Raw genomic sequence first — 23,952 nt, 5'->3', positions numbered from 1 at the left:
CCAAACATCACCTCTGGCCTCCCAGCTACAAACAGCTCAATGTCATAAGCCTTCCAATCTGTTAGACATGGCCTTCCTCCCGGGCCCCGTTCCCTAGGCCTGCTTAGGTGGGATCTGTGTCCCTGCTAACTACTCTTCTTCCTGTGTTCCCTCCCTGTTGTGGCTGACCGCGGACCACAGAGAGGCATCCATGAAATCCGCGAGATCAGACAGTTTCACTTCACGGGCTGGCCGGATCATGGGGTCCCCTACCACGCCACTGGTCTGCTGGGATTTGTCCGCCAGGTCAAATCCAAGAGCCCACCTAACGCAGGCCCACTGGTAGTACACTGCAGGTAAGCAGAGCCCTCACGAATGCGCCGCGAACCCGTCATGGGTACGGGGTTTCCCTGGGTGAGGGCAATGTTCTGGTTTCTCTGGATAAACCAGATAAAGTCCATGGCTGTGCCGCACTTTAAATGCGCCTGATGACCAAAGCACACGCCTTTCGGTGGCTAGCGATTGAAGAAGTAGCAGCCTCGTGGTGGGCTCGCCCTGTTCTGACCGACGGTCCTCTCTCCATCCAGCGCTGGTGCGGGAAGGACCGGTTGCTTCATAGTCATCGACATCATGCTGGACATGGCAGAAAGGGAAGGCGTCGTGGACATCTACAACTGTGTCAGGGAGCTCCGGTCCAGGAGAGTCAACATGGTGCAGACAGAGGTACTGCAGCTGCCCCTCGTCCCCTGGCTCAGTCCCCACCGCTGCCCTGCACACCCACAATGTGTGCTAAAGAAGCCTGTAGACTGTTTCTACCAAATACCGCAGGACAAGAGCTCTGTACCTGCCAAGTCCCCATTCCTCCGCCTCCTCCCTCCCCCCCCCCCCGCCTCCTCCCTCCCCCGCCTCCTCCCTCCCCCGCCTCCTCCCTTCCCCGCCTCTTCCCTCCCCCCTGCCTCCTCCCTCCCCCGCCCCCTCCCTCCCCCGCCCCCTCCCTCCCCCGCCTCCTCCCTCCTTCCATCCTTTTATCTGTTCTTTCAAAAACAAAGAAGAGACTTTTCAAGTTACAGACTCCAGTAACCAAGACTTTTCCAGGTACTGGAATCCATAGCCATCAACCTAAATTCTCACAGCTGTCCGTGCCAAGGGACTCGGAAGAGCCTCTACATTAACATTCAAGGTTCCCTGCACCGCTGGTGTTCAGTCTGCCTTGTAAACTAGCTGAGAAGCAGAGCAAGACAGCTCCTGAGAATAGCTGGGCATCTTCCAGGTGGCTTCAGGGCAATCCACTCCGTAGGTTCTGTTCTCCTCTGGACACGAGACGAATGCCAGCCCCCAGCCCTAAAAAGTTCTCCCTGTCCCTGACGCCGTGGGACTTTGCTCAGTTTGTGGGAGGACTCTGTACTGATTTGTAACTCTTAAAGTTGGAATACAAGGTCTGTCGAGAAGCTACATTTCTAAAACTTACATCCTGGACCTAGGACCTAGGACCCTGGAGGACCACTCCTGAAGTAGAATGAAGAATAAATGAGTATCCCATGAGTTTAGGTGATATGTGAAAGTTTACGCACCCCCTGGGAACTGTTAACAAGAATTCCAGGAGGCCAAAGTGCCACCTCCTGTTTATCTTTCTTTACACTGGGGGCACAGTTGAAATGATCAGCTTTTTGTATTTAACATGCCTTAGCAGTTGGTGAAGCATTGAAATTCCCGTCTTCTCATTTTATCTTCCCTTTCTAGCGTGTTGTAGAAATTAATGATAGAAGAAAGCCTTCCACATTTCATACAATTGAAGATCAATAGTAAAGATGGCGAAAATTAATTCTAGGGGAAGTCTCAGCCAAGTCACAATTGGAGAAATCATTTTTACACTTGTGCATCAGTGCAGCAATGAGGGCCAAATCCAGGGGCTTGGTCATGTGAGGCGAGCTCTCTATCAGAGCTCAACCCCAGTTCTAGCGAGCCCGTCCTTCAACCGCAGACTACACACGTGTAAAGGAGCCGTGTCCTGGACTTCTTAGAGCTTTGGTAATTCTCAGAACCATTAATTAATGGTTCAGAATACGTCATTCTTAGCAGCTGTGGCCATCTTCAGAGCAAAGCTTCCCTGGACCATTGTTTATAGTGTGAGCTTGATTGGGAAAATTCTTCCAACATCAGTCAAATCATGCTCAGCCCTCATCTGAGATATGCTGAGTTCCGAACGCCCAGGGTCAGAATTGGAGAGGACATTTGTTTCTGTGTGGTGGGTGCACTGCCCCCATCACCTTGAGGAAACAGGGCTGACAGCACACTACCCCTGCTCCGTCCCTAGCGCTCTGGGTTCTCCGTCACTAACCGAGTCCGTCTCGTCTGCTTCCGCAGGAACAGTATGTGTTTATCCATGACGCCATCCTGGAAGCCTGTCTCTGTGGAGACACCTCCGTCCCTGCCTCCCAGATCAGGTCTCTGTATTACGACATGAACAAACTGGACCCACAGACAAACTCAAGCCAAATTAAAGAGGAATTCCGGGTAAGGGGGGAGGTGGTCCAGGCGGGAGGGACTGGTGGGCTGTGATGTTTCTCTGTAGGGAGATTCTCACCTTCAGGACTAGTGGTGTGGGGGGGGGGGGGCTGAATGATAGATAGGGTGTTTAACAGTTGCCCTATGCTACAATTTCTAGAAGTCTGTGGTAGCACCAGGCCCAACCAACACCACCCCCCCTCACACCCCCTAGGCCAGAATTACTTGGCTTCAGGTCATTAGTCTAGCAGAGCCATTTGCATTTCAAGTAGCCATCAACCGGTTCCAAGATCCTGAACACCTGGTGCGAACCCATGGGTGCAGCCCACCCACGGATATGGCCCTTAAGCATTCTCCGTGTGCCTAGGTCAAGGTCAAGCCCAGGGTTATCTAACTCCAGGCCAATCCTCTCCCAGCTTCTTGCCTCCCAGATTTTCAGTTACCCTGCTCTAGTTAGAGAGGATGGTGTTGTCAGCTATGGATCTGCAAGGCCCTTTGCCTCTGTCCCCTCCGGCTGACCGGCACATTGTGTGCACACAAATCGCAAGAGGGGATGATAGATGGAGCTGGTGGAATTCAAGGTGTGGGGGGCGGTCCACCTTATAGTAGTCAGCTGAGCGTGAGACAAAGCTGCCCTCTAGCTCGCACGCCTTTTTAAAGGAATCCGTTTGCCCGCGGAGCCTTCCCGGGACATTTCATCAACCCCCACCTCCTCAGGAGTTTCTCAACTGCCCGTGTTTATGAGGTACAATGCAGAGTTTTCATACATGTGCTCATACATACTGTCAAGTCGCATGCGAGTGTGAAATGAGCCAAGCCACCCATGGTGACCTGGCTGGAACTGGAGGTCCCACCCCTCCCACTGACCCTGCAGACTCTCAACATGGTGACCCCCACCCTGCGAGTGGAGGATTGCAGCATCGCACTCCTGCCCCGGAACCATGAGAAAAACCGCTGCATGGACATCCTGCCTCCAGACCGCTGCCTGCCCTTCCTCATCACCATCGATGGAGAGAGCAGCAACTACATCAACGCAGCCCTGATGGACGTAAGTCACTTGGGGTCCGTGGGAAGGGAACGTAAAAGGCGTGTCCTTGAGGCAGAGCCCCACCCAAGAACACTGGGGATGCTTGCCTTCTCTATATGGCCCTTTAAGAGGCCAGCTGTTCTTTCCAGCAACAACAAAGGCAGATCTAGCGTTCCATGTGTGGGTTCCTGTGAGGCAGAGGTTCCGGCTCACACACCACCTGTCCAGCGCACTCAGAAGCGAAACCCAGGGGAAGCTACGCTGTCAGGCATTTCCCCTGATGGCCAGAGGGCGAGAACAAAGGGTGACTGACAGCTGACTGCATTGCTTAGTCCCCTTCTTCCTAACTCAGGCATAATTAACATGGGAAGGAAACACAACTCCTCGCCCCCACCCCAGCCCAGTCTACGCACTTCTTGCCATTCAGCTGAGAAGCGAGTAAAATGGCTATTTTCAGGACTAATGTGTAAGTTTTAATTCTGTTGGTGTGATGCCGTAACAGAGGCTTAAGCTCCTATGAAGCTCACAGAGCCGACAAAAACCCATGCATCTTTTACAGAAGGCATAAGTAATACCGTCACCCAGATAAACGACAAGCAAACAAGTTTTAGGAAAAAAAAAAAAACAGAATTACTTTCATTGTACTTAAGTTTTTAAAGTAAACTGAAACTTTCTCCACTAAAATTATTGATATGGAATGCCAATATCGCATGTCAGAAATATTTTAAAAAAAGGTAAGAAATGAAATGTTTCATAATAATTTCACAGAAAAACTTCTGTTCGTTTTGGCATGGACGACAGAATTCAGCAATCACTAAATACGTTCAGGGTTTAGTGCCACCCGCCTCCATGTGCACAAACGGACTCTGTTGCGCCGAGTACGTCTGCATCTCTTTTGTTTCTGTTCGCAGAGCTATAAACAGCCTTCGGCATTCATCGTCACCCAGCATCCTTTGCCAAACACTGTCAAAGACTTCTGGCGACTGGTCTTGGATTACCACTGCACGTCGGTGGTTATGCTCAACGACGTGGATCCGGCCCAGGTGAGCACAGGGTCCTAGTGTGGCTGTGCTTTGTCGAATGAGATGGGCAAGCCCCACAGCCAGATTGGAGGCTTGTTGAAGGATACGAAACACAGGGGTAACAAAGCGAGATATAGACACAACAGAAGATAGCAGACAGACAGACAGACAGACTGCAGGTGAAGGTGCGGGGGGGGGGGGGGAGGGGGAGAGCAAAGGCAGAAACGAACAAACAGAATTCCCACTGGTGAGCTTCGGGGACACAGAGTCCAGGCTGAACTGGGAAACACAGAATGAGAGACAGAGAGCAAGCCAACCAGTGGGGACGGAAGCCGGGCCTCGATCCCCTGCGTGGGCGTCTGTGCCTCGTGGAACTGCGAGAGCGGCATATGGATGGGAGGGCAGTGCCGGCAGGCAAGCAGGCTTAGAGAAGGGCATTGCACTTTGTCAACTCTTTGTGAAGACAGTAACAAAACCGGCACTGGGTAGAAGCCCAGAGCACGCAGCGGGGTGATGAGGGTGGCGAGTCTTCTCGGAGGGAGCTGTCAGACGAGGCTTCTCACCAAGGCCCTTTGGGAGCAGAGTCTATTCTCCTCGACAGAGGCCACTGGGGAAACTTGGAGCGTGATGTGGACTGAGAACAAACTTGTTTGGGGATGAACTAACTTCCTATCCAATATAGAAATTTTATTTTTAAAAAGGGCTGGAGTGCTGTTGGGGGCTCCTGCAGAGGGTTTCAGCATCTAAACAGGACAAGACGTTTTCTTTCCCAGAATACATTCTGTTGCCGTTAAGGTCCCGCGTGCCGCTAGGGTTTCTCTGGTGACCACACACCCTGCAGTGGACAGTTAAGGCTCTCGCTCAGAAGCTAACTGGTCGAATAACACTGACAGCCCTTGCCCCTGTCCACTCCTTTTGGCTTGGCTTCCGTGTTTAGAAACCTCCCTGCTCTCAGAACAGCTTGTCTCTGTTTACGAAAGCCAGCCCAATTCAATGGAACCGAGCACGGTCGCTCTAACTTCTAGGCAAGAGTTAGACTTCGTGAATGTAAGAGCCAGGCAAGGGGTCCAGTATGTGTTCCCTGTGTACAGTCAGTCTGCCTTGTCCCTAACGTGAAGAAGGTGCAGGTGGGTCACCTATCAGCCAGCAAGACTAGTGGGATCTGTGATCACAGCATCCGAAAGCTGACGCCACATTCCAAACCCAAACTGTCTGGACTCCACCCAAGCAAGCCTTGGCTGACTGGCAGTCGGAGAGACAAAAAGACTCCCATCCTATTCAGCAGACAGAGATGATTTCCGGGGATGAGGGTAAGGGGGGGTAGGGGGAGCTCCCGGGACTCTGTCTCTTAGCAAACGCTAAACTGAGCATTGGAACTTAGAGGCCTTTCGAGACTGTCATGAGACTACTTTAAGTATTTATCGGGCCAGTTCATGGATGTGTTATGCACCATTTAAGCCATTTTCTACATGGTTTCCTTGGGCAGAATGTAGGACACAGTGTGCCAAGAGCTAGATGCCAGTCTGGGCCTTTCATATTTCTGTGGTGTAAATGGCAAGCGTTTGATCAGGCGCTTGAAGTTAGAAAATAAGCAAGAGAGCAAAGCCAGCCCTGTCCACAGAGAAATGGGCAGAACCATTCAGATGTGTTTGCTATAGCGTTTATTGCCATCTCAGCCCATTAATCTTAACAGCGGGCACCCCTGCGGCATCAAAACGGAAATAACCCTCCGTACGCTATAGTTTGACAAGGTAGTCTAATAACTTGTCGCCGGGAAGTGCTGATGAGGAAGGGGGAAAAATTCCCCCTGGAAGCATTATTTAAAAATAAATTAATCAGTTTCTAAATCCAACAGACCTAGCTAATATAAAGAGTAGTCGTGGTTACCCTACTTTCTCCCTTAATCTTTACCATGGACTAAAGATTTATCATGGATAAAGAGGGAAAAGACAGGCTGCTATTTCAGTTGACTCCCTGTCAACTGAGAATTTACCTTGCAATCTTGAATATATAAATCAACCTTTGCAACACGTGACGGTGGCATTTCAGACCATTTCAAATGTAAAAGTCATCAAGAAAGAAAATTTCAGCCCATGGACCTGCTTTTGTGGAACATCAATTTGCTTAAAACAACTCAGACACGGCCCCGCCGGGTGGCCGGCTCTGAATCTTACCGTGCCTTTTGAGGAAGCAGACGGAGGTGAGGAGGGTTATAGCTGAAGACAGGGCCACTAGGAGGAACTGAACTCTGAAGAGTCACGTTGATGCTGCCCTCATCCAGTAACTACACTTGTCTTTCTGGGTTTTTTTTTTTTTTTTTGTGCTCAGCTGTGCCCGCAGTACTGGCCAGAAAATGGAGTGCACAGACATGGCCCCATCCAGGTGGAATTTGTGTCTGCGGACTTAGAGGAAGACATCATCAGCAGGATCTTCAGGATTTACAATGCCTCCAGAGTAAGAGCGGGGGCCCACCGTGCTTGAACTGGGGTGTCCTTATTGTCTTACTGAGTGTTGGCACGCCTGCGCCGTATCAGGCGTCAACAAAACAGATCCCTGGCCTGATGGGATCTTTGCACTAATGGCAAGGTTGCTAAAGAGTTACTAAAACGTTAAGGCACAGTAAGACAGACTTTGTTTGGTGCCGTAGACGGGGACCAGTGTGGCCAATGCTACCTGAATCCAGCAAGGGGAGTGGGAGAGAGAGAGTCTAGCCTAGAAGAGAGAGGGGTGGGCAGATGGAAAATCAGGACAAGGGGGTTCTTGCTGAAGATGGGCCAGAGAGAGTTGGCATCACTGGGGCATGATGGAGGCTGAAGAACCCCGTCAGATGTGGTGGTCAACTTACTGGAGGGGAGGATGCTTGCTAAAGTCACACACACACACGCCCACGCACACACACGCACACACACGCACACACACGCGCGCACTGAGAGTCCTGACTAAAACCAAGATTCTTCATCAGATGACAAATAAAAGGCATAACAGCGAGGATTATGGTGCTAGGCAGTGGCACACAACCTGTGAGGTCATGCCCCAGGGGTGCCCAGCCCTCCGTCCCCACAGGCATTCCATGTGAGCAGACACTCTAGGAAGGCCGCTCTCAGGCTGAAATGGCCACACAGAGGCTCTGCCGGGGGGAGCGGGGAGCTGGGGAGCAGCAGGCTGATGGACGGGCCCTCTAGTACACTCTTGCTTGCAAGCAAAGGAGAATCCATTTCAGAAGAGCTGCTCCGCCAAAGGATTCACAGCTGTGACTGTGATGGCCTTGGGGTCGATCACTCGAGGGACAGAAGGGCCAGGTGACAAATGTCAGTGGGAGGGCGGGGTGGTGACACGTGGAGAGAGTAAACAGTAGGAAGACTGCTAGACCCTGAAGCTGGAGCCGCTTACAAAAACGGTAAGCATCCCAGTCCACTGCTGTTTATCTCTGGCCGGTCATTTAAAACACCTGGGTCTTTATTAGCACCAGAGGTTAAAGTCGTAATTCTCCAGGCCTGCAGGATTACCCTCTGTCATGTGCTGGCTTGAGGCTCCTGAATAACGCCTTCCTCTGATGGGAAGATGAGGTGGGAGGAACCGGGCCCCGGAATCCAGTGGGACAGGTAGGTGATGCTGTCTGACTGGAGCCTCACCCTCTACAGCCCCAGGACGGACATCGGATGGTTCAGCAGTTCCAGTTCCTGGGCTGGCCGATGTACAGGGACACGCCCGTGTCCAAGCGCTCCTTCCTGAAGCTCATCCGCCAAGTGGACAAGTGGCAAGAGGAATACAATGGCGGGGAAGGCCGCACGGTCGTGCACTGCTTGTGAGTATTCCACAGAGTTTCTCTCTCAGAGGGGCCAGGCCCCGCCCACCCACTCTGCTCTCCCTCCTCCCGCTATCCCGATATAGATATGTATCACCGTAAACACAGCAGAGACAAGGAACTCCGGCCCAGAGGGGTGGCCAGCGTTCTTACTGAACGAACAGTTACGTACTTGGGTGTCTTAGCCTGCCTTCTGTTTCTCTAGCAAGATATAGAAGGCCAAGAGGTTTATAAACCACCGAGTTTGGTTTAGTTTGCCCGTTTTGGAAGCTGATAAACCCAAGAGTCCAGTCCTGGCATCTGATGAGGGTCATAACACAGCAGAGGACATCACCCGGCAAGCCAGAACAAGTGTGCTAGCACAGGTCGTCATCCTCTTCATAAAGCCACCAGCAATGCCACCAATGGGACCCTTTGTCTGACCCAGAGAACCTCCCACGGGCCTCAGCTCCCAGTGTCATCGATGTCTAAGTTCCCAACACAGGAGCTTGGAGAGCACACTCAAATTACAGGTGGTCTATCACGTGATCAAAAAATACTTCTGCCCTGTAAGTGAGACCAACCCCTACCCCGGAGGAGAGGAAATCACAGGGATGGCTTCAGAGGCAACTCCCAGCTGGCTGTTAAACTACTGGTAACTTGAAGAAAGATCCCTCCCAGATGGCCAAAGCTGGGTCATTTCAGGAGATGTTTTCTATAACTTAGGGTCTGCCCTAGTTCTGGTCTGGAATATCCCATGAAGACTTCCGTGGTGAGGGCTTGGTCTTAGTACTATGAGGAAACAGTATAGGCCTATAGGTCTTTAGGCCATTGGAGACGTGCCACACGTGAAACTGTGGGACTCTGGGCTCTTCCTTCTTGTCTGTCTGTGGCCATGAGGTAAGCAGCCTTCCCTTGCCACATACCCTAGCCCAGCGGTGGGCTGCTTCAGTGTAGCCCCAAACCATTAGAGCCATCCAGTCACGGAGTGGGAACTCCACAACCGTGGGACAAACGAGCCATCGCCTCCAGATGGGCTGTCTATCCCAGCATTTGATACAGGGACGGAAAATTGACAAGCACAGAACCAGTGTCCTCTAGGTCAACAGTTACAGCAGGCTCTAAAATGTAAACATCCTTGGCCAGCTACTTCCCAGTCGGACCTGTGCGTTGGCGATCATTAGGGGAGCTGCCGTATCGCCCCCAGGCCACACTGACACCAATTAAGTCCCAATCTCAGCGTGGAAGCCAGGCATCTGCGCCACTGAGAACCCCTGGATGATTTCCACGCGCTGCCGACGCTAAGAGCCACTGTGGAGAAAATGCCTTCCTTCCTGGGGCTCTTTCTCCCACCCGTCCTCATTGGCAGCGATGAGCCGCTAATCATCCAGCTGCCTCCGTGGGGCAGGCGAGTAAAAGGCACGGCGGTCGGTCGAGGAAGATGCTCAGAGGGTTTGTGGGAGTTCAAAGTAGGAGCATATGTTGTCAGAAGCATGGCAAGATCACTCCCAAATGGAGGATCATGAACGTCCACATGTCGGTGGCAACTGGGTATGGGTCCAGCTTCATCCAGGCTCCCTGCCCCTTACCTCATGTGGTGGAACCCCTGGATTCTCCTCAGAGCCTCTTCATGCTACAGCGAACAGGATTCCCTTGGAAAGCGTCTCAGGAACCTACTCCGACCTGCCCTGCATCTTTAGTCGCCCTCTCCTGTCTTAGGTAGAGGAGGGTCCTCACCTCCAACCCTGCCCACAGACTCGGTGCTTGGGAAGTATCTGCTCCATCCCCTTCTTATTTCGATAAGATGAGAGGTTCGCCGTTCTGAGCTCATCAAATCACAGAAGGCCTCTGTTTTTTCAGCCAAGGCAGCAATCTCCCAGTAACCTGCCAAAATGATAATACAAAATGAGAGAGAGAGGCACTCGCTGTATGTTCTTTAACCCTTTTAGGAAATACAGAGTTGGATTTGTAGGGTGTGGATACAGGTGCAAATCTACAAGAAGGATAATATTGTAGACCTCAGCGGGATGGACACTTCTCAAAAGGAAGGCCCATAAGTGTTGCCGTGGAAAAACAAAGTCTACAACATCACTAAGCATGCCATAGGCAGGACCCTTGTCAATAGCACACTAAGTCAAGACGGCTTGCAGAAACGAAGGAAGAAAAACCAGGAAAAAAGGAAGGCAAAGAGACAAGCGCCTGGGCTCCAGCCTAACCCCAGAGACGCACAACAGGAAGGAGCCTGAGCTGAGGGCCCATTACACATACAGTCATAGACCTAAACTACCTAAAATCATCCCAGTAGGAAAGTCGACATTTTAATTAGCTGGTGTTGGATCTGTTAGATTTGTTTGTTTGCATGGGTTTGTTTTTGTTTTGCTTTGTGATCCTGGAGATGGTGTCCAGAGCCTTGAGGATGCGAGGTAAGTGCTCTGCTACCAAGCTAGTCCCAGACCAGATGTTCATATTTTCAATATTAACAGTAGTTTTCAATTAGCCCTCCTGCATTGTATCTGGAAGCGTAACTTGTTCTGACCCTGAACTTTCTGCCATGAGCCAATCCTTGAGCCCTCAGGAATAGGTCACTGATGTTTGAGAGTTAAAAGGGAAGGGTCTGATAGAAAGATACAAAGGCCTGTTAAATCAGTGCAGCCTTCTTCCAAACGGCAGCGGTGACCCTCAACGTAAGCAATTACATCATCGTTCCGTGTGGCGTCTCCAGCAGACAGTGGTGGGCATCTGTACACACACACACACACACACACACACACACACACACACACACACACACACACACACACTCCACTCAGTCCCTTAATTCCTGTAGCACTGCCTCTGGCTAATGTTAGGTGTGATACCCGGGCCTGTAGAAAAGGTTTGGGTTTCTTTTTAAGATTTAAAAACTTTGTTTAAACTGGTATCTTCCAACATTGGTCAGGAGGAAAAAAGAAAATGCTCCGGGAACCGTTTTACAGTCCTGTGTGAGGTACTGGGCATGGTACAGCGCCACCTGCTGGCTGAAGGCGCAGTGCGCCCGAATGAGCACCCTCCCGATGCTTAGGGGAGGGTATGCACACAGAATTCTCTTCCTTACAAACCCCTTGCTGTTTTGAAAACAAGAGTACGTCCCCACTCTGGAAGTGTGGGTGTGGGCAGCGGTCACGAGCAGCCGTTGAAACGTGAGTTCACGGACAGTGAGACGTCAGGCAAAGCCATGTCACACATGGGCCTGTCTCCTCACCAGTGAACAGAGCTCCTTCCAGATGGATCACCCCCAGACAGCGGAGCTTATGAGAACACGTGGGAGAGACGCCTCACGCACGGGAGGTTAGCGAAGACTGATTAAGAGAGGACGCAGGATGCTGGCCACAGAGGAAGCATGGCGATACACTGAATTTCGTTAAAACGAGATGCTCTGTTTACAGGTGTGAATAGATAAGGAGGAAAAGGGGGGGTCCTGAATGCATACATCTGTCCAAGGTCCTGGAGCCAGAATGTCTACAGATGTGGGAAATCCTTAGAACAAGACATCTAACGCCTCAGTGTTTTTAATGAGCAAAACTTTTGACAGGCATCACACTTTGGCAGAAACTTTGTCTAGCACGCGTAAAGGCCTGAGTTCGATTCCCAGCACTGGAGAGGAGAAAGGAAACGATCTGAAAGGTGATAATCGGCATGATTAGTCCGGTTTTAGTGTTTAGGAAAATGCTCATGCCCCCCCCCCAGGATGGCTGAATTTTCAAACACATGAACTATGATTCCAAGGGTCGGTGATGACGGTGTGAGGAAGCCAGCCTTGGGGCTGCTCAGCAGACTCTTTGCGGCTCTGATGGAGCCATGCAGTGTGTACATTTGTAAAACTTAACTCCGATATCTACCGACATTCTTGGGCTTCATTGTGGCCGTGGTATCTAAAGGGAGGGTGAATGGCTGCCGTCACTGACACTAATCAATCTTAATAGCAAATCAAGGGGCAGCCAGATGTGTCCTCGCCTGCTTTTTGTGAATGAAAGCATTGAGTTGACTGTTCTCCATCTGAGGTCCTTTATGGACACTGTTGCCCGTCCCCAGTTACAGGACACAGCGTCAAAAGCAAGACATTAGATCATACCGGAGAGGCGCACTGAGTGAGGAAGTCTAGGATGTGGGACTCTACAAGACAGGCAGCCCTTTCCTTCAACAAACTCCTGAGGACAAAGAGGAAACCTGTCCATTACTGTAATAGCTTGACAATGAAAATGCTCACCAGCTCCCTCCTGTGGCCAAGAGACATGAACGCAGGAATCCTCTAGGTTTCCTCGACCAAGTCCAGTCCACCATCCCCAGTGACAAGGAAATTCTAAGGGGCCCAAGGGCCAGGCTGCTCCGCAGTGGGCTTCTGCCCGGAGACGTGGCCTTCTCTAAGCCTCCTTTTCCACATTCTCAAGTTTGCTTTCTCACAGCAGCCACCCGGGGCTCGTCGGTAAGTAGCCATAGGAAAGCACTGGGCAAAGTGTCCCACACTGGAGAAGGTTAGAGACAGATGAGATGACAACTAAGTGCAAGAGTCGATCCTGCATCACAGAAGGGGCCTTAATGCAGATACTGGTCAAACACGGTTGGGGTCTGTAGTTCAGCCGAAGCGCGGTAGAGCGGCTACTCCCTGATTTTCACTACAGGCTGGGCAAGGGAAACCTCTGTGCTTTATTTACAATGTTCCCATATATTTAAAACTACTTTTAAAAAGCCTTCGTGCTGGGGAGAAGAGAAATTCCAGACCCCCCTTCAAAGGCCGGGTCTGTACGTGTACATAACCCTACTTGTCATTACTTTTCCTGGCATATTTCAGAGGAGATGTGGCTACTCATCGAAATATTTCCACACTGGGCCCTTTGCATAAAACCACTAAGGCAGCCGGGTAGTGGTGGCTCACACTTTCAATCCCTGCTTTAGGGAGGCAGAGGCGGGCAGATTTCTGTGAGTCCGAGGCCAGGCCTGGTCTATGCAGCGAGTTCCAAAACAGCCAGAGCTACGAAGAGAAAGCATGTCTCAAAAAAAAAAAAAAAAAATCAGTAAGGTACCATATGAGAACTCATCGTCGGACAGGGATAAAGCCAGGACGGAACTATGGGCTGCATGCTAAGCCAGCTTGTTCCCTTTGCGCCTTCATTCCGCCCCTTCCCCAGGGTCTATAACACGGATCGTGTTCGAGAAGCACTGTGATGGCGAGCACTGTCCAACCATCTGATTTCTCCTGCAACAGGAACGGGGGTGGCCGCAGTGGCTCGTTCTGTGCCATCAGCATTGTCTGTGAGATGCTCCGACACCAGAGGACGGTGGATGTCTTCCATGCTGTCAAGACACTGAGGAACAACAAACCCAACATGGTGGATCTCCTGGTAGGACACGCCCCTCTGCCGTGCCCCGCCCCCCCCCCCCCCCCCCCCCCCCCCCCCCGGGTGTCTCGAGGTTGTGCAGGACTTCTCTCTGGCTCCTACGTGGTGATGCTGCATCAGACAGGGCTCTCTTTTCCTAACGTGGTTTGTCAGGGGACTGTGCTCCCTTTCTCTCCTCCTCCCTTCCTGTTTTGTAGAGGAGGCGCCCTCGGCTCGGGTGAAATGTAGAAAGGGTTGAGACTTACAAGAGAGAGCATTCTTACTAGTTTCTCTTCCTGGCAGCGCCTTCCACGCGGCTAAGCCCTCAAGTCTTAGCGGAGAAGAAATAGTCATAGTACAAGAAATGCCAGATTTTCAAATTATAGATTTTATAAATAGCTTAATCGCATAATGTTTATCAAAGCTTCGAATTTCAGTCTGACATGCGGAATATTGCATTTAATTACGGTGGCCATATCTGAGAAAAGGATCAAGGGAAGTTGAGAAACAAAGGACTAGGTGCAGTTATTTTCCTACAGTACTTCACAAAATCCCTTTTTCAATGTGGAGCTGCTAAAATGAAGTAAAGCTTCGCAGGAGCTTTTCTCTTGGGTTCTGTACGTCTCTGTGAGCGATCTAAAGGGAAGCAGAGTGCCCGTGCAGGGCCTGGACCGTGACTGCCCAGAGAAGAGGGAGGAGGAGATGCTCTATGCTGTGTTCTGAGGCCCACAGCTCTACAGAGTGCAGTTGAAGTCTGAAATGCAAAAGGGGGCCAAGAGTTGAACTCGACTTGTCAGTAGCCAGAGGTCCATGTGCTATGTGAGCTGTTACTGTTGCAGCCCAGGGCACCGTAATAGTGTGGCTCCTGGTGCGTAGCTAAGTCCTTCTCAGTACAGGCCGCTCTCCAGCGACACCTGCTGTCCCTAGACACTGGTGTGTGCTCATACTCCACATCTGGGAAGCATGGCATTATCCAGGGACGCTAACAGAAGGGCTCCTTGGCTGGGTTCATCCCCTGAAACCTGAGGGCCATTACATCAACCCTGCCAAGAAGAATCCCGTTTCTCCATTTGCCTCTTCTTCCTTCCTCTATAGGATAACCAAAGGATGCAAACACAGTCACAACTGTGCTATTAAACACCCAGGCTTCACAGTGCTGGTGCCCTTGAGTTTTACCAGGAGCAGTGCTAGCTTTTTTGGGGGGGGCTGTTTGAAAATACCTGTGAATGTGTTTGGGAATTGCATGTTAGAGAGGCAATTGAGTGTGTAGCTGTGCACTGGGCATGAGATACCTTTGTGGCCCCTGGAACAAAGCCATATCCAAGTGTTAGAGAAAGAGACTGGCAGGCCTATTAACATGACATTTAGCATGTGCCAGGCCTGGCTCCTCTGGCACTTCAAATGATAGTAGGCTCCACGCAGTGAGATTGTGTGCTGAATCCCCTAGAGGCCCCCTAAGGATTGTCACATGGGTCTTCACCCTTCTAGGCTGAGAGGAAAGCCGCCTTAGCCACTGCTCCCATGAGCTGAGGAGAGGGAAGACGCAGACTTAACCACGGGGATGGATGAAGCTCCCAGACTTCAGTTAGCACTTGGGCAGAGGTGTCCAGGATAAAAAAAAATGTTGGTTCCCTCACTGAGCCTGAATTAAGCAGAGAGTTAGAAGTACCACATGCAGGCCCTCCCTGTAATGGCTCCGCCGAGACGGCCATCACTCCAGAGCTTTTACGGTCAGATATAACCAGGCTTTTTTCAAGTCAGTGGCAATCCTTCATGAGATGGCTCAGATGGCTGACCAGAGGGGGCCCGTGCTGTAGACAGTCGTCTCTACTCCTATGACGACACTGGAGTCTGGGTTGTTTTAAAGGACCGTCTTCTTAAAAGATTAATTTCACTGGCTTACAGTAACTCAGCATGTTTATGGGGTGCAGTGTAACATTTCAGTGCAGGTGTGAAATGTATAATGATCAGGGCACAGTAACTGCTGTATCTCTTACTGCAGGCATTTTTTTTTTTTTCATTCTTTGTGTTGGGAACCTTCCAAATCCTCCCTGAAGGTTGTTTGGAAACATTTACCTTGTTGTTGTCGACCACGGTTCCTCGATACGCAGCACAGCGCAGCTTAGGTAGTGTGTCTTCCACAGTGTCCTGTACAGTTGTGGGTGGTTCCATTGCCAATATAGGGTCCCTGGAAGCCCTGCACGCTGAAGGTCAGCTCCGATCTTCTGAGAAGGTCAGTGACAAAGAAATGCAGGGAAGTTGCGAGATTTCCAAAGAAAGCCATCTGCCAGCCTGTCACGGTGACTGTGAGCAAGATAATAGCTGGTGGCCAGAGGGAAAATGTCACAGTGATCTTTTTTGTCTGGGTTTGAAGCTTCTGGGCCTGAGTAAGAAGCACAATATCTTTCTATTTCAAAATTCAGAAGTGTTGGCTGGAGGAATTAATTAGCTCAGGTCAGCACGATAAAGCCCGGTATGGCTGTCCCATGTATAACAGGCTATCTGAGATCTGAGTGAAAAAAAAAAAAAAATGGGGCCAGCCATTGAGATGGGTGCTGAATGCGCGAGCTGCACAGAATGAATATGTTCCAGAAGGCGTGGGGCATGTTTCTGAGCTGATCGGCCAGGAAGCAGGGCGGATGGAATGGGACACCAATACTTGGGCCCACGTAGGCAGGAGGGTGCCTACAATGGCGCCGTCTACCCCTGACCCCCCAATCCTGCAATTGTCCCCTTCCCTCCTACATGGGGGGAGTACATAGGGGCCTTCCCTGTCTCTTTCCTTCTCCCTTTGTGGATCTGATGTCTCTAACTTGCTCCAGGCGTTGAGAGTTTATGCACTCATTTTGCAGCCTGGCACTCTCGGGAATAGCTAGAATACAGTAGGCTTCGAGGAAGAAAGTCTATACAGCAACAGTTCTCAGAAGTGGCTGCAGCCCCTGCACTATGAGACAAAGACAGGAAAGTCACTGGGGCTCGCTAGCATCCAGCCTAGCCAAGAGAACACATGTTCCAGGGAGAGACAGACACTGTCTTCAGGGAATAAGGCAGACTACGTTAGAATATGAGGTTAGAACATTTTCTATCCTGATCCCATTTAGCCTGGCTTCTAAGTTAACCATCTGCTTAAACGGCCCTATCACCAGCCCTAGGTTCTGGGTGCCCAGAACAAACAAGGACAACTCTGCCTAGAAGGAACTGGAGACAGTGGCCTTAAGCTGCCAGGGTTACAGGAGAGCAGCAGCTCCCAGCCGCCCCCTCGGCGGGCATAGTGTTACCTGCCCGCCCACCCAGTGCCTTACCCAGGAGTCGGTGGCTGGGCCTCTGACTCCTAATGGCCTGCTTGTGGCCAAACTGCCCATTCAGGGAAACACACTCTGACCTTGAGCTCCACATCACCTGGGCCTTCATCACGCTTGGAACTCAGGAAAGATTGGCCAGATCCCTGTATGAGATGGAGACATGCCCACTCCAGTGTGTGGTTGAGGGGCAGTTTCTATTGTTGATATGAGAGAGAGGACAAGCAGAGACATCTGGAAGAGTCCAGAACAGGGAGGGGAGATGGGTGAATGGGGGGGGGCAGGAAGGCAAAGAATCTAGAGGTCTGGCTGAAACGGCAGGGTTATATAGGAATGAGAAGCTGGGGGAGGGGAAGGCGTGAGCTCGAGTTTAGGGTAGGAGGGCAGCATTGGGACTCTGTAACAGGGCCTCTGAGAGCGCCCAGAGGCCAGCATGTGCTTTGCTGTGCTAATAGACTCCACAGTTAGCCCTGTGTGTATGTGGGGGGGGGAGGGGTTCCTTTGGACCTGACAATCTCCACCCAAATCGAGGCCCTGGCCCTTCTCGGGGTTTCCACAAAGAACAGTAAGCCTGCGGCAGGGGGAGGGGGGAAATAGCAGGTATCCTATCATCCCGTGGATACAAGATGATCTGAATAGGTGACCTCATGAAGACCAGAAGGGAGTCAGAGCTTGTCAAGGGGCCAGAAGCAGGAGGGAATGGTTGGCGCCTGGCACGGGGGGTTTCTCAGTGGGGTGGAGATATGTTGGAATTTACCTTGGGCTCAACTCTGTAAATACTGAAAACCATTGAACTGTGTCAAAATTACACAGCTAATTTAATTTAGGAGCCTGAGTAGGCAATGCCCATCCCATAAAGCAGAGTCAACAGGCAGGAAAGTAATGCCCACGACCCACGACGCAGCTCAGGGTTAGCTAACAGTTGTGCCCCTCACGACAGCTCTGGAAAACTGAGCCCTAGCCCCGTAGCCATTTCCAAGCTCATTGTGACAGGCAGCCAGTATGGTTTCTGAAGCTTGATGACAAGGTCTCACTCCCTGCAGCCAGCCATCTCCAACCACCCGGTTATTTGCGCACAGGGACCACCTTCAGCTTCCTAGCAGAAGATTTTTCCGGGGTCTGGTAACCACTGTGAAACTTCTCTGAGTTTCAGGCAGGTACCTCAGGGAGGGAGGTTTGCTTTGGGTAAGTTGAGCAGACTATTCTCTTGGAGTCTTGAGCACTTGACATGCGGTGTTTGATGTTCCCAGACTGACTGTGCCTCCCCCCCCCCCCCAGCTCCGCCGGCACAGGCAATGTGTTCTGACAAAGGCGGAGTGCCAGCCCTTCGTGGGATGCCTCAGGAGCCCTGACCTTGTGACTCCCTTACTTAGCCAGCCACCTGCCAGGACTTTAAAAGAACGACCTCAGCTTTGGGTTCCATTTCAGAAGTCGCTTCTCTTCACAGGGGCCATAGCCGGTCAGAATGAGTCATGAGAGGAATAGAAAACTCAGGACCAAGGCGCATATATATATATATATATATATATATATATATATATATATATATATACACACACACATACACATACATATATACACACACATACATATATACACACACATACATATATAGGAATAGAAAACTCAGGACCAAGGCGCATATATATATATATATATATGTATATATATATATACACACACACACATATACATATATATATATACATACACACATACACATACATATATACACACACATACATATATACACACACATACATATATATGTACATATATATATATATATAATGAATTTTTTTTTCTCTGATGCATGGAGATAGCTCATGTGGCTTAATTATACCGTTCAGAGGCAGGGGAACTGTGGGAGGGAGCTGCAGAAGACAGGGCTATACCTGGTGATCAAGTGTAATCAGTTTCCAATGTGGGAAGATTTGAGTGTTTTCCCAGGTGCGTGGAGGAGGGGACATGGTAATTGTGGCCGCTGTTTGCCTTCCCCTTGTTTTTATGATTCAGAAACCAGTCATCACAGGATCTATGGGGATTGGCAGCTTGCTCAGGATGGATGAGATGGGACAAGGGGAACTCATTTTGAAAATTATAGTCCTGCCTCAGACAGGGCGGCTCTGGTGACTGCTGGGCCACAGCATCTTAGCATAGAAAAGTCCCTCATGAGTCCCCACCTTTTGCTGTGACCTGAGGCTGGCAGCCACAAGTCCCTACTAACCATGTTTGAATATATAAAGGCACCGTTTGCGGTAGTCACTGAAACTAATTGCACAGTTAGATCTGAAAAGAATCATTTTTATGCAATGAGGGATTACATTTCCATAAAAAAAAAAAAATCACCACCAGGATTCACAGAAACCAGAGAGATGATTGGAGCACTTGGTGGCCAATTTGTCAGCATGGCAGTCCGACAAAACGGCCTCTTAGAATTATGAAATTCAAATTGCTCCTTTTAAACATCCTGGAAATAAAAGCATCCAGTGCTAAAATAATCAATCATAGACTGGGAACCAGAAATAGAATTTTGTGGTGGGTGACAGCATTTCCAGTTCAAGGGTCTAAAAAAGCAAAGGCAAAGAGAAAGGCAGGTCACTGGAGAGACTTCCTGTCCACCCACATCCCACACGCTGCTGTGAGGGCTGTGTGGGCGCATGGCTGACCCTGGCCGACCAGAGCCTGAGGCCGCTTGCAGCACTGGGGCTCCCAATGCCAGAAGCAGTTGCTGGCATAGTTTCACTACGGAGCCAGAGGAAAGGTACGCCGCTACTGTTCTCACGGCAGTAGCTACACGCAGTGTCCCATGTCCACTGCTATCCACAGCACACCTACTGCCATGGTCCATTCTAGGCCAAAGGTCATCCATCCCAGCCACAGATGTTCTACAGAGGCTTTCTGCACCGCGGTGCCCCATGCACAGATAAGGCCGGCATTGCAGCGTAAGTGCCAGGCTAATGAGTTGGCTCAACAGGTAAAGGCACTTAGTGTCAAGGCTGACGACCTGAGTTCCATCCCCAGAACCCACAGGGTGGAAGAAAAGGTGTGCGTTGTCATTTACCCATCTGCCACAACCACACCTCTACATCCTACCATTCCCCCCTCCCAAAAAAAAAAAAGTGCAAAAGCAAAACTTAAAAATAATCCATTCCAGGACGTCTAAGGCCAAGAACCCTGCACCCAGCAAGGCTACCATGCGTAAATAGCAATAAAACGCTTCAAAGAAAACCAGACTTGGAGGTTCATGAGCACTGCGCTGGCCTTACAAACGATGCTTAGTGGAGCTCAACCTCCAGATGTGAAAGAAAAAATAACTACCATCATGAAAGTGATGGATCCCACTAGAATAGGCCTGTAAAGGAGAAATGTAAAGGAATCACGTGTTACCTGTGCAATATGTATTGAATCACAAAGCTGAATAAGAGGGTAAACCCTAAGAGGCAGGTACAGTGGCACAGGCCTTGACCCCAGCTTTCGGAGGCAGAAGGATTGCAAGTTCAGCATGAGGCACACACCATGTTCCAGGTCAACGAGGAGGAGGAGGAAGGAAAAGGCAGACTCTTTTAAAACACCTAGAAGAGATGGCATGAGTGTGTCCTTACTGATCAGCTAGAACCACGAATGCAGAGGGACCTGGTCCCCTAATTAACAGACACACCACCTGAAAGATGGGAAAATGAAATTCTAAGGGTTAACAAGCAAGCAACGGCTAGGTAAGTTATACGTGGGGGAGGGGTCGTCTTTAAAGACATCTGCACTGAGGAGCTGACAGTCCCTGAGAGGGCGTCATCGTGACGCTACAGGCACCCAGCTTCTCTTGTCAGACCCACTGAAGCTGTTCGAGAAGATCGCAAGCATTCTCGTGTCTCCCCCTTTGCCTTTACCCAAAACGCCTGTTTCTATCCCGTTTTAAATGGTCATGGTGGGGGATGTCCTTCTGTGCGCTGTGAACAGATGTGCCTCTTATCGGCTGGTGAATGAAGCCGCGTCACAGCCCGAGGACAGGCAGGTGGTATGGGTGGAGCTAGAAGTCTGAGAAGAGGAGGCAGAGAGTCGTCACCAGGGAGATGGCCATGTAGCCACCAAAGAAGTAACATGTCGCCAGGACACTATGAGTAAGTCACGGCCATTTAACAGAAATGGTTTAATAGAGAGGGAGCTAGCCCAACAGTGCATAATTAAGAGAAGCCTCTGTGTGTTCATTTGGGACTAATCGGCTGCGGGACTGGGCAGGACAGAGACTCTGTCTACATGGTCATGTATTTTTATCATCTACAGCGGAGCAGTTCAGAGTCAGAGGGCGCTGGTGATATCAATGGCAGAAATAAAAACTGCAGACAAAACCAAGACTTTTGAGTTCTCCCCCCACCCCACACACACACACACCCTCACCCCCAGCCTCTCCTCAGGCCCTGCCATTACAGTTCTAAGGAAGGGAAGGTTGCAAAGGTCCATCATAGCAAAGAGGGCATTGTGGAGCCACTCAAATCCTGGTGGCAGAAGCATGTGACAGAGGCTGCTCCATTTCAGTGGATCGGGAAGCCCAGACCAAGACACGGGAGTGGCCAGTGAGTTACACCTTCAGCCTAGACCCCACCTCCCGAAGTAGTGCTACCAGCTGGAGACTAAGAATCCAAAACATGGAAGGAAATTTCAGATTTGCACCATAATGTGCCGCCCTTCCCAAGATCTGTCCTCATCTCCAGGGAACCCAGAGCCCGTGTGGGGAGACCATTCTTTCTTACACGCTAACATTCAGTTGCCTGTCTCGCACTTCCTCCATATCACAAGCTTCTCAGAGTCAGGGGCCACAGTAAAGTGCATGCTACCTAAGACCACCGTAATCGGTTCTCGTGACATTTATGAAATCCCGCTGACTGAAAAAAAAGAGGTCAAGGAAAAGCAGGGCCAGAGAAAAAGCCTAATTGACAAGCCTGTTGGGGACAGGCCATGCAGGCATTTCTTCCAGGCCTCCTGGTGTCTCCATCCACTAATGATCTTCCTGCACAAGGCTCAGATTGTTGTCAATACCCAGGTAAAGCATATGGGGACAGCATACCTTCATCTGGTATCTATGAGGTCTTAGTTCCAGGACTCTGTGCAGACATCCCAGTCCCTTACATAAAGTGACATAGAGTTGGCTTATACCCAGCTCATCCTCCATGTGCTCCAAGTCACCTCTGGATGGCTTACGGTAAGGGAGTAGAAATCCCATGCTGATGGTCAGTGCGCCCTGTTGTTCAGTACAGATGCAACTCTATCTGGTAGCGAACTGCGTGCAGAGAACCCGAGCATCTTCAGCTACACGGGACTTCCCAGAGGGCCCGTGCGCACAGATACTGGAGTCCTGTCCAGGAGGCTCTGTCGGGAACCATCAACAGTGGATTCGCTGTGGCTCAGAACTGCTACCTTCTGATCCATCCCTAGTTCCAAGCTCTGCTTTGTGGGTTTTATGACTTGCGATTAAGAACCCTCGTCTGCTGTAATTGCTCTAACAGAAGCAATGTTTAGATGTAGGCTGACACTCACTATCATCACTTTCTCTTCTAGGATCAGTACAAGTTCTGCTATGAGGTAGCCCTAGAGTACTTGAATTCTGGCTGACTGCGTCGACAGCTCTGCAGAGGGATTGCCTTCCTACCACAAAGTCAGGACGTTCGTTCTGTGGTGTCCATGAGGATGAGATGAAGAATTGTCAGTATGCTTATTTTGCTTTGCATAATTGGCTCTTTTTAAGAGCCCAAGAAAGTGTTTCTAAAACTGCTTGCACTGCCCAGTTCCCTGTAATGCTGCTGCGTGACCAAAACACAGCAGACAGTCACCAGAGACTGTCCTCCTTGCCACCGGCCCTCTTAGAGCAGCGCAGACATCTGGTCAATCGAAGAGCACAATTATATTCTTATGAAGGAATTTGTACTTTTGGGGTGGTTTTTTGTTTTTGTTTTTGTTTTTTTGTGGCCGTGACCCTTTGTCATTGTTACAACTGAGTGTGTATGTTTTGTTCTGTGGAGAATGCTACCTGGCATTATGATAATATATTCTTTTAGTTAATATTTGTATTTTAACACGTTGCATAACATAAGATTATATAGCTTTCAAGGACTAACAGATAAAGATGTAATGAACAAAGACACAGTGTATGACTTGTTTCTAGCAGATTTGTATGGTTCAAAGGGAAAAGCTGGGGAGGCCTCTGTTCAGAAATATAACGTGGTCAAAGTCACAGATCCAAAGCTTTTCCATTTGTTTATATTGTAAATATTTTTTGACTTCATCAAATTATTTATTCATTAAAAGAATTTTTGTGATGCACAGTGAGTGACAATCCTTTTTACTAAGCCCAAGAAGTGACTGGCCGATGCTACCTTTTGTGAACTCTCAACTCAGTAAATTCTGACTCTTAACTAGTCTTGCTATGTTCTGGAAGCCATGCCCCTCTGACTAGTCAGTCCAGTCAGGGAGAGCTTGCACCTAGAACCTTGCCTTGGTCCATGTTTGACTTCTGATAGGCTGGTTAATTTATATATATATATATTATATATATATATATATATTATATATACACACACACACACACACACACACACACACACATACACGCACGCGCACACACACACTGAGGCCATGAAATGAGGAAAGGGCCACTCCCACAGTAATGGCCATCATCCAGCAAAGGCCACCTGTTAAAGCTCCTACCTCCCAACGTGTCTGACAATTTACTGTCCACCTGAGTCTTGGAAGGGGTAGTCACATAATGGCATCCTGTTTGCCTGGTGCAGGCAGAGTTGAGACATAATGCTATATGCATTTTGTGAGATTATGGTGAGGAGAACTAAGTCAGCAGCGAAACAAGCTCAGACCATACATAGGGACTTGGAGACGGCACAACACACTAGTGAATGAACAGTAGCCTATTGAAGAGTCAGAGAAGAAACTTTAATAACCTCTAGAATCAAATAAAAATGAGAACAGCCTACCA

General features: G+C 49.9%; 1 protein-coding gene across 1 annotated transcript in view; it reads left to right on the top strand.

Annotated features, from left to right (window-relative positions):
- The window catches only part of Ptprm (protein tyrosine phosphatase receptor type M), a 449,915-nt gene extending 426,630 nt beyond the window's left edge, over positions 1–23,285 (top strand). Inside the window, exons 23-31 of the mRNA XM_051190901.1 lie at positions 181–335; positions 567–702; positions 2,344–2,493; positions 3,359–3,532; positions 4,423–4,554; positions 6,862–6,987; positions 8,175–8,338; positions 13,560–13,695; positions 22,524–23,285. Coding sequence (XP_051046858.1) covers positions 181–335; positions 567–702; positions 2,344–2,493; positions 3,359–3,532; positions 4,423–4,554; positions 6,862–6,987; positions 8,175–8,338; positions 13,560–13,695; positions 22,524–22,577 — 1,227 coding nt within the window. The 3' untranslated portion in view covers positions 22,578–23,285. The remainder of the gene's footprint in view (positions 1–180; positions 336–566; positions 703–2,343; positions 2,494–3,358; positions 3,533–4,422; positions 4,555–6,861; positions 6,988–8,174; positions 8,339–13,559; positions 13,696–22,523) is intronic.
- The last annotated feature ends 667 nt before the right edge of the window (positions 23,286–23,952 follow it).

Source organism: Phodopus roborovskii, unplaced genomic scaffold (genome assembly GCF_943737965.1).
Source record: "Phodopus roborovskii unplaced genomic scaffold, PHOROB, whole genome shotgun sequence".
In the NCBI taxonomy this organism is placed as follows: Eukaryota; Metazoa; Chordata; class Mammalia; order Rodentia; family Cricetidae; genus Phodopus; species Phodopus roborovskii.
Note: the sequence above shows the minus strand (reverse complement) of the source record. Positions and strands in the feature narration are given on the sequence as shown.